Source organism: Opisthorchis viverrini, assembly GCF_000715545.1.
Source record: "Opisthorchis viverrini unplaced genomic scaffold opera_v5_842, whole genome shotgun sequence".
NCBI classification, from domain to species: domain Eukaryota; kingdom Metazoa; phylum Platyhelminthes; class Trematoda; order Opisthorchiida; family Opisthorchiidae; genus Opisthorchis; species Opisthorchis viverrini.
This window is the reverse complement of record NW_008752503.1, coordinates 12,886-24,588: the sequence shown is the minus strand read 5'-3', so window position 1 is coordinate 24,588 and position 11,703 is coordinate 12,886. Positions and strand designations below refer to the sequence as shown.

General features: G+C 40.6%; 1 protein-coding gene across 1 annotated transcript in view; it reads left to right on the top strand.

Moving 5' to 3' along the window:
* The window catches only part of T265_15744 (hypothetical protein), a gene marked incomplete at both ends in the record, with an annotated part of 12,177 nt that extends 5,634 nt beyond the window's left edge, over window positions 1-6,543 (top strand). The window contains one exon of the mRNA XM_009179059.1: window positions 6,358-6,543. Coding sequence (XP_009177323.1) covers window positions 6,358-6,543 — 186 coding nt within the window. The remainder of the gene's footprint in view (window positions 1-6,357) is intronic.
* Window positions 6,544-11,703: the final 5,160 nt, after the last annotated feature.

Genomic DNA, 11,703 nt, shown 5'->3' with positions numbered 1-11,703 from the left:
TGCTGAGAAACAAAAAAATTATATAACGAAATGCAAATCAACCAATTGAGATGGTGATTTGTGAATTATGACATGAATCCACATGACCCCCGTCTAAGTGAAAAGGCTATATAGACAGCCGGGACCCGGGATGCATGAAGAATAAAATCCGATGATACCAACCTCGCTTAAGAGATTGGATTAACAACTACGGACCATTACAAAAAATATTACGAACTAACAACTACTATGGTGCTCCAAGTAGTGTCTTCATTATAACCAACGAAAAAACAGTAGCAATTTGTCATGTCCATTTGCGCAATTGATCACAGATAATAAAATCATGCTTCGTTTAATTTCACATCAATGCTGGTTCAATGAATCACATCCTCACCGGAGAAAAAATAAAAGTACTGATTTGTATCAATGCAAGGGAAACGAGAACCATGAAATCTGCAAGTCTAGGCCAGGAATCACACTGTTAATGCTGGAAGTTTCAGGGAAAGTCGGATCGAAGATCTGAATACAACAGACAAAAACACTTTGTGGTCAACCACAAAACTACCATAGAAATATATTCCACGAGTCATCGCTTCTGGGTAACCGGACACACGGAGGGAGAAGTGTGAAAGAGCTGAGTTCATCCCTGGCAGTGTGAGATGCAGAACCACGCTCAGGTCTTCTGTGCGTTTTTTGAAGACACATTTGACAGATATAGCATAAAGGGGAAAACCGTTCATTCGCAGTGTGCCGGAAACACGAATATCCAAATACCTCAACCGAGATATGCTTCAAAGAAACACAATTGCAAAACGGATCGATAATATATCATTACTCGCAAATGTCAGTACCAAACATAAACATCGTGCACCACAAACAGTTTGGCAGTTCAAACAGTGTCATCGAAAAACCAAAGTTCAATGATAGAACAAGCAAAAAAATGTTCTTGATAAAGGGAAGATTATACGCCTGTTTGCCAATTTGACACAGAGTACGGGCGTTGAAAGCCCCTATAGAGAAAGGATCTCGTGGATTTGAAAAAGTGTTACATTTTTTAATGTTTGTAGGCTGCGAGGAGCCCAAGGCCCTTCGGTCAGATGACTGGTAGTAAAATGGCCTAACGGCGTTTGCTTTTGCGTCAAAGAAACACAATTGCAAAACGGATCGATAATATATCATTACTCGCAAATGTCAGTACCAAACATAAACATCGTGCACCACAAACAGTTTGGCAGTTCAAACAGTGTCATCGAAAAACCAAAGTTCAATGATAGAACAAGCAAAAAAATGTTCTTGATAAAGGGAAGATTATACAGTCGGTTAAAGAAACTGGGAGCCATACTGGTTGCTTTTGTCGACCGATGATGTCACCTGGATAAAATTTGACACCACTGCATGCAGTCGACCAACGTTCAACCGGACTATTCAAGGAGATATCAATCAAAAGAGGACTACTCGAAGTCAAGGGAAGTATTACGAAACGGAACTAGGAGTGTTCAAGCCCACGGGTCACCGATGCATCCGCCGCAGTACCAGAAAAATCGAAGAGCTCTGAAGCCTTACACGGTCATCGATCAGTTGGAACACGGGAAGTCGCGAAAACCAAAGGAAAAGATTGATCAAAAGACTAATATTGATCAAATTTCGGTTCTGAATAACACCACGTGTAACATCAAACATAACATTAAGAAACACTCAATTATCGAACATTGTACGCCCTGTCACGCCACTTCAGAAGACACTGATGTGACGTTAAGTCAACAAGTGTGAAGACCGCATTAGCTGCAAAAGCCCTCGCAATCACTTATTCATCGCTTTTATTTGCTGCTTCCTGTACAAAACGTTGTGAAATTTGGTGTGTATCCACCGTGTCCAACATGAATTGGTTTGATCGATATCAAGTTATGTCTGTGCCTCAGTCCACAATAATTTTTAGTGTAGTTCCTACGGTCTGTGTTGCGCCGCAGTAGAGTAGTATGATGTTAAACAATGATATTCTACCTATGGTCCAAATACAAATTATTTCTGCCTCAGTCCACAATAATTTTTAGTGTAGTTCCTACGGTCTGTGTTGCGCCGCAGTAGAGTAGTATGATGTTAAACAATGATATTCTACCTATGGTCCAAATACTTTATAAATTATTTCAATAGTTTTTAATCCTACTTTAATTACAATGTGCCACAACTCAGTTGGGCCTTTACCACTATTATGCGACAAGCTTGGTGTTCAAGCAATGAGTATTTGTTCCAGTATTGTGTACTGATATTGTGCTTCAAAAGTCGGTTAACTAGCTGTTCTGCTCATGCTGGATTTATATCAAATTGAATTGTGTTAAGTTTAAAAAAAGACAAATTATTGCTCTGAATGTTTTGCCTCATTTAGGAGTAAGATGGAAATGCCATGCCGGACAACACTGGGAGAATACGATGCATGCTTTAGCGATAAAACTATCGCAAACGTGGATTTCTGTCCAAGAGGTTTACTCCTTAGGCGGAAATGTGGATTTTATGAAATTATATTTCATGGTTTACAAGAATTTTGCGCAGACCCAGATAACCTGAAGGTCAATTGCAGACGTCGTACGTAACACAGCAAGAGCTTCTCACACGCCTCAGTAGAATGTGACAATGAAACACCGTGAAAATTATCAGGTTACCTTTACATTCCATGGGCATATTTGTTAGAAGTTTTCTATTGATTCAAAACATGACTTATTATTTCCATTTAGTGAGTACCGTAAGGCCGTTCAAAGAACACGCTAAAATCACGCCAGTCTTAATTTAACTTTTCTCTCTTGACACTTGGTTCCGCTTATATTCCTGCAAATCTGCAAGGGTGGTTGAAAAAACCATGGGGCATGCAGTTTAAGAAATTCCAGCCTGGATATGGCGGCCAATTGAGAAATAGGCCAGATTTACCGCCAGTTCTTTTGATTTGGAGGGCGAACAGAAGCTTCTTTGGCCATTAGAATGGCTCTGTTGCAGAAAGCTTGCTTGAATCATTGTTTTAAACTTTGGTTTGAATGAGTGTTTTTAGAGAGAGAGTAATAGTGGGTTTGTAAGCCGGGTAAATCTAACTCTATGTGTCCTGAAGCAGCAGTGGTTACGCGTCCAAGACGGTACAACCACTCAAACATTTCATATTCAAATACCAGAGGCGTCAGCTATGTGAAAATTAAGCCATATAACGCGTTCCATAAAATATAATCCAAGAACTGCTTACAAATGTGTCTAACTCACCATGACTTATTTTGATTTGACAAAAAATGTAATTTTTTGGCTTTGAATTATTGCAGGTTACCCATCCTGCAATCAAAGGGGTCCACTCTATAAAATTATAATGGAATGGCGGCCGCCTGAATTAAATGCAAAACCGACCAGGCTGGGAAGACCAAAAGTGTAAGCGTTTTTTGGTTCTACTAAAGAGCTTTTTTCCAGATAATTGTCACATCTGCAACAGGAACAAACTTGCTAACCACTACTTTAGCTATTGTTACATAAAACGAAAGGCGATTGGAGAAGCTGGTCTTCTGTTTCCGTAGAGGCCGTAAGAGAGCGAAGCTTTTCGTGGAGTTAGGCCTTCGAAACCCCTTCGTTTCGGAAAACTACGTTACACCATTACACTTGTGGCTATAATCTCACTTCCAATCTACACACGCATTCTCACTGCTACTGAGTGGCACATGTATATGCCGTGTCATGTTCGCATTAACTATAGGCGGCATCATCACGAAATGTTCAGGTACCAGACATTGTTGATTCGCGGAAACATATACCTCGGGAATGGTTGATGAAAAAATCACTCTTCGAACTTGTGCGTATTCTAAGTAAACACACTTTCTTAATCACCGACAGACAGATTTTTACCATTTCTGGATTATTTTCAGACAAAGTCTTATGGTACGACCAGGCTGCTCTCACCTTAATAAAAGTGATACACACATTAAGCTGTCCTGTTGTGACTGATTCGGTACTACAAGGGGACCAAACTGCAAAGCTCAAATATACCGGCAAGGCTTAACCCGAAACTCTAATTGCTTAACTTGGTTTGCTTAACTTGGTTTGAGAAAATGGCACGCGAAATTTGAATTTAGCATGCATGAACTTTAAAGCGGAACATTCCAGTTGATACACCTTCACTGAAGTAGGTGAAACATTTGAACCATCAAGAAATGCACCTTCTGGCGCAGCATCAGTGAAACTACTATATTTCGAAAACTATTATCTTGTTGGCCGTCAGTTGAATGAATTAAGTTTGTACCTGCGAAAAAACGAATTTAGCCACGGCTCATCAAGAAGCAGTGTATTTAGTCTTATCTTTCAGGTTAGAGGTTGGGGATTCATGAAACACAACTGTCAAACCTTGCGCTGGTGTTTCTTTTCACATCGAATTACTTGAATTGGCGTCCGCTGGCAAAATTCGAAATTATTACGTTTGGATCAATCAACGTGTTTGTTTATCCATTCCACTGGCCCACTGTTTTGCGAACAATTCTCTATTCGTTTTCATATAACAAATAGTAGTTAAATTGGTCTACACCAGCCCGCATGTAAGTTAACAGATGAATATCGCTCACTCTGAGAAACCCGCTAGCGACATCGTACTGTAATAACTTTAATGTTTTATGTGCGAATTTTTTATTGGCTGAATTCCCGACATGAAGCGTTAAAAATATGGCAACACAGCAGATTCGCCACACTTTGCAGGTTTGGTAGCGACACAGTAATTCATTTGCTAAGTATTTCAAAGCGTGCTGCAAAGAAGCCAACTCCGTTTTCCGACATGTTGACAAACTGTCATGTCGTACGAAGGAGGTCAAATATATTCTCAAACTATCCTGCCTGTGTATTTGGTAGTTTTTAAAATGTGATAACCGTCACTTTTGTCGGGAATATTGGGAAATGAAGTTGTTCAATATTTGTGGCTTCCGGTTTTAATAATTTTACTACCGAGTATTGTACACTGTTTCCAAAGCTTTGAGTGTGTTGCCTGTATTTTGAGGGGTTACCGATTTGATTACAGTTAAACTGGAGCTAGCACATTCAATTTTGTCGAATTTTGCCATATGTCTAAAATGTGAAATTCACTGACATAATCGTGGAGGACCACTGGTTGTCGTGCAAATATACTGAAATTATCAGAAATTATTGTTGTTCATTTGGACATTGAGTGGACATCCATCACCCACATATGGCGTGACCCAAAGTTTTCTCATCTATAGTGAAACATCCTGCTTTGATTAAAAATCAAAATGCACGCTCAGCACATTTTCCAAATCTCTACGCCAATTTGTCACTGCTTAGTGTAAAACACAACAGGCAAAAATGCTCGAAAATCCGCAACATAATTTACAAGGTTTCCGCTGTCTAACTCGGTTCCAGGACATAATGTTGAAAAATGCATCTTGATAATGTCCAAGTCTGGCGTGGGTATGAAAAAATGTGCTACTGTCCAGATATTTCTTGGTCACCGCGCGAAACCGAACTGACTTTCAACAATTTAGACATATCTTAATCACTTGTATTTGTAAGCGAAAAACAATTAGCAATTTTGAATAACGTGACAGCCGAGTTACACGGGAATGAACCTGGTGTAAAAAGGAATGAACATCAGTCGCGGGATTGGCAAACATACTTAACTGGCAGTCAACCAGTAGAGTTCTGTGTACAGTCAGTGTAAGGAACACGGGTGCTTGAGACCTAAATTCATTTTCTGGTTACTCATTGATATGGATAAGCTATGCATTCTGGTCGCCTGGGGGAAACACCTTACTGCCTTCACACTCCTTTCGCAGAGGGCGGTACGACTTTACCCACAGACTGCCTCGTAGCACGATAAATCGCAGTACGGGGTCTCGCTGCTCTTGGTCTGGTCGCTCCCCTTTGGATTTCCTGGCATGGTTGCACCTTGTGAAACGAAGTTCCAGCCAGTGTAGCCCGCGGGATCATTGCAGCACTAAAGCCCGACAACAACGTCAAGGGGGCTGCTTTAAGTCGGGGTGTCTAACTGGTTCAGTCTAAAGTCTGATTTTTGCAGAAAAACGGGTGTCAAATCGAACACTAGGTAATCTGATTAGCTCGGCCTGGAAGATCACCTTTCCTGCATACAGAACAATGTAAAATGAGTCAACCACTGAATCGTTGAGATCATTTTCCAGAAGGACGATCAGGTACGATACAAGAAAGTGTTCACTCAGTTCCTTGTTCAGTCATACTGACATACATACATACTTAACAGGATGTTAAGCAATATAGAATTCCTTGTTCAGTCAATGTAACAAACACGGGTGCTTGCGACCTAATTTCCAGTTACTGGTTACTCATTGATATGTGTAAGCCGAAACTATGCAGCTTTATTTTAGACTGCTTTTTATTTAGACGATTCATTTGAAACTAAGGTTGACCTGCATGTACCTCTTCCTATTCAAAGCAAAAGCAGTCGGTTGCAATATCGCCAGCAAGCGAAACACATTATCCACAACGAATGGAGTAAGCTTTTCAATACCACATGCAGAAAGGGGGGAGAAAACATTTCCAGGAACTGACGGCGATTCGTCGGAAAAGGTATGAGAAGGGCCTGCTTGGTCAGCATTCGCGACAGACCCCCTGAAATTCGTTGCTAAGGAAGAGGGCAAGTGTCCCGAGTTGCACGTTGTTGGTCATCTGAATATAGATGTCGGTTTCTGAGGTGATAAACACATGCAGAATGTTGGACGAAGAAATTCGAAACGGAAACGCCGAATTGACAAATGACACCAGATTTTCTGAGACTCCAGAGATGGGAAGCAGGATTTGGAACAAGCCAATCGAAGTGATCCTAATGCTGACAGGATCACTTAAAAAGTACTGAAAGATCAAGCAGCAGATTGTGTTCCGCCTCAATATTTGGTGGTTGTACGCAAGCTACAAAAAGGCGCATGTCTGACGGATGTGTTTAATCATTAATTCACTCGGTGCATATTTCGGCTAATACACGATGTCTGAAACCCGATTATCCAGTTAGGGTACTGCCAGGCAAGAACCCACAACCACACTATGCCTGTGGGTGCGCAATAGAGCCAAATCTCACAGAGCAACTCACATTGGTGATAGAACGAAAAAATGCTGAATGCGCCTGGGAGTGCAAAGATAATCAAAACGACGAGTGAATAAGGAGCCGTTCCAGAAACCATCCGACGTAGGCTTGAAAACGCGACATTCCTGTAGTGTTTGGACAGTCCAGAGGCAGCGGTGAAATTTTTTGTACTCGATGAAAACGCTCAACAACAACACTGTCAAACGGTCATTCCAGACATCCTACTCAACAGACCACCCAATGTGTTTTGCTATATGTAAATAGACGCGATGCACGAGATGAAGAAGAATAAAGATATCGTGATTCCACCGGCAAACAAGTGACGGGAAACGGTGATCAATGCCACAACGTAATGAATCTCACAGGCAATAACTGGCAATGCAAATTTACGATACTTTACAGCGAACGAAACAACGTCAAAAAATACTGGATAAATTCACTGTCCGAACTTTCCGACAGATGTGGAAGCCCACACATTGCAAAAGATATCGAGCACAGAGACAGCTTTTACAGATGGCCTTCAGTCCTATTCTCCATTCAATATGATTGTATGATACCAAGGTGGGGAAGCTGGCTTGATTTATTCCACAGCAAGATTTGGGCAACTGGTCAGATTGTGTTACGTCGATTCATATGCTTCATTGATTAATCCCTTGTCTCTTCCAAACGCCTTCTAGGTACACTGAACATCTGTCAACGTAAACGTAAAATTCAATGTCGGAAATTTCGCCTCAAAGATTATGCAACCTATGAACAATTGAAAATTTTCTTCTCAGGTTCCGTCCACTCATTTTCCAATTTCAATGGGAAGAGCATCAGTGATATACATATGTATACTTGGAATTTGTGATACCGGTAGATAGAAAGATGTATCTATGTGGCCATCTAGCGACCCAGATTAAAAAAATACACAATCAAGGATGCATCCGACGTGAAGAAGTTTTGTATGATGAAATAAATGGAATACTTTCGAAATACGTGTATGACACCGGGGTATCTATGACATTTCAAATTAGTGTGTTTCGTTCAATCGTATTCTGACGTTTACTGCCGTTTCAACATGCTTCGTTCAATATCTTAACGTAGCGTACTTGAGGACGAAAAATTATTTTTATATTTGTGGTGAATTCCTTAAGAAGAGGCTGCCCACGGATTCACAAAAGACGTCGTGTAATTCAACTTATCATTTAATTAGACAGATTTTAGATACAATTATCTATACTCAGATATGAATATTATATACATATATTTATATTATGGAACCCGGCAACTAGCTGCCTTGTCACTTTGGTGATCATCTTGCATTAAGTAGACGAACTGTATTGTTAAAATATGTCACACAACTGGATCACGCTTGCCTTATTGCACGATGGATTTAGGAACGATAGATTGACGGGTTGATACTAGCCAAGACAGCGGATCATCCGTCACACCGATAGTCGCTGCATAAGAAATTGAATAACTCTCATTAACCGCGAAGTATTCACACGACGATTAACAAAAAAATATTACCCATATAACAAATTTAAACCAATTCAAGAACTGTTGAAAGGAGTGGTCATCTGGTGAGCGTCATTGTTGTGGTTTTCACCGCATGAATGATCACTGCTCCTAAAGTTCCTCATTTTGTAAAATCCAGGCTCAGATAATAATTTTCTTTCATCATTCTTCAGGTGTCTAAATTAAGGCGTTTGGTACCGTTATATTGGTAACACCTGCTGAGCCAAACAGAGCCGAAAACGTCTCATGGCACCTGTCTTTCCTGAAGAAAAAATTACATTGTTCCATAGCGCACGCTGGAACCACCAATAAGCATGTTTGCCATATCAAACGTTTTAGAAATTATTTGTTCCTTTAAAACCTGGAAGCGTGAAGACGACCGTATACGTCTCGGGAGTCAGTGAGTTACGTTCAACTTTCCGATTGGGGCAAACCCACGCCATAAAACCCACAAGTCGCGGTTTTCGTGCAGCAGGATACCCAATTTGGGAGATGTTGTTTATCTGCGGTGGTGCGATATTTGAGATGGTCGGCCAAAGTATGGTCGTATTTGGCATGTTAAAGTGACTCACCTCGAACGAATCGCGGGACTTCCCAGATACGTCATGCTCTGGCTGAGACAAAGTTGCGCAGGAAGGCTGGTTCGTTGCGAGGGGTATGCATGTTTTCAGTCATCCGAAACCTCTTGGTTCAATTTGACTCAGAGTAGGATAACTGGCACCACGGACGTTTGATTTTTCCCGGTGAAGAAACGTATATAGAGTTATATAGGCGAACTGTCTCAAACAAGGCAGAAGAAACATACGGCAACTAGCCGTAATTCCGGATACCTTTAATTAGATTCCACATGACTGAGACACAAACTTCTCAGATGGTACACCTTGACGCGTATGGGTTTGTCAAACTCACTAACAGATTTCGTGTAGTCTGTGATCAAGTATTTTGAAGCCGGATTCCGTTGATTTTAGCTTGCACTACTAAGATGTTCCTAGAAGTCGCTGACTCAAAACATATGAACCGTGTTTTATATCGACAATCCGTTTTTTAACAATTCTAATAAACGGCCGCAATTCCATTTCTGGAATGTGTACTATTTTACCGCAGATTCAACTTGCTTCGAACTGAGTCATTTGTTTGTCACGCTTTTTACGTATGCGCGTCGAATGTAACGTATCTTGATCAGTTATGAATTAATATGTTGGCTGCGTAGCAGCTCATGAAACATGGGATATTTACTAGTTTCAACATTCACATGTTGTTTTTAGGATTAATCATACCAGCCGGTATTCCGGATTTGCGGTAAAAAATAGCCTTCTTATGTATCATTTTTGACCACGATTATTTCTTCCACCCGGAAGTTTGTCGATCAAGTCAAACTGAGAAACGCGTTCTTCTTGCGTTATCTCACTCTAGAACAATAGGATGCATCTTGTTGTTCGCGTTTCCGTTAATTTATTTTATTACGATTTTGTGGTTCTGTTTTGGCATGGACCTTTATTTGTGAGACAATATTCGTGGCAAGTGGTTGTGATTTATGGTGTTTGTTTTTCGTTTTAACAATCTAGTTTAGTTGAGGACATAATATTAATCCGAAATGGCGCTACTCGTACAATTGTTCGTGCTTCTATAAATTCGTTTTTATCAAGCTTCTCTCGGCAAAAGAATTTTGACAATCGTAGTTCCAGAACAATACGAATGGATGTTCTCTTTCTTCCGTCGCTTCCTCAATTCAGTCCCAAAATTTATGTGCAGTACTGGATAGCGATTAAAAGGAATTCGTCTTTACGATTGCTGTATCACTCTCACAAAGCTAGGGATGTTTTTGCACATACATTTATTTCCGACGCAATATTCCACAGGCGAGCAGCCTGGAACACGAGTTAAAATTTTCTCCTCGCCATCTGACCGTAACAAAGGCATGGGATGACTGTTAAAAATTATCTAGAAAACAGGGAGGGCATTTGAAAAGTAATGCATGTATGAGACGATCATCATATATAGCGCAACAGTTAGATTTTCAGGACCGCCTAGAGATACCCAGTATTATCTCTCGGCTGTTCCGACCAAACATCATGATGCTTGAGAGACATCAATAGTCAAACGCTGACGTTCTTCGTACACTTTATCCATATAGAGGCCTGATCTCGGATCAAGCAGGCGCTAAAGGTCAAACCGGTGAATTCTAACGTTTGATTTTTGCGGAAAAGCGGACGTTACTACGAACCACAGATGAAGCTGGTTATTTCCACCTGAGAGATCATCTTTCCTGCGTGCAGAACACTGTAAAATAAATCCCCTACTGCACCGCTGAGATCATTTACCACTATGATATTTATGTACGACAGAAACAAGTGTTCAACCAGTCGAGTTCCTTGTTCAGTTAGTGTAACGAACACGGGTGACTGCGTGCCAGCTTCTAATTTTTGTTTGCTCATTGATATGGATAAGCCGAAAACATGCAGCTGTATTTTTGACTGCTTTTTATTAAACGATTCATTTGAAACTAAGTTTGACCTACATGTGTATTTATCTATTCAAAGCAAAAACAGTCGGTTGCAATATTGCCATGAAGCGAACTACATCATCCATAACGAACAAAGTCAGTCGTTCAATGTCACATGCATAAAGGGTAGAAAAAGCATTTTCGAGAACTGAGGGTGATTCATCGAGTAAAAGGACATGAAAAGGGCCTGCTTATTCAACATTCGCTAAAGGCCTCCGATGACTCTTCAAATTTGTGGTTAAGAAAGGCGGCAATCATCCCAAGTCGTACGCTGATGGTCATCTGAAAAGTGACCAGGCGAGAAAGGTTTTTTGGTTTCTGAGATGCGTAACACATGCAGAAGATTGAATGTAGAAATTTGAATCGGACACGCTGAATTGACAAATGGCATCATATTTTATGTGGCTCCTGCGATGGAAAATAGAATTTAAATCAAGGCACTGGATAATCTTGTAAATGCTTTGAATCGTTTGCACAATCAATAATCTATTTCAGTTTGCAGTTCCATGTCAACCTTCATGGACAGAGATGAATCCTATTAGATTCGCAGTCCAACACTGTGATCCGGTTAAGTGCACGTGAAGCAGAAGTATTTTCTTAGGCCGATTATGACTCTTACGCCGGTCGTTTGAATTGTTATCGAAAA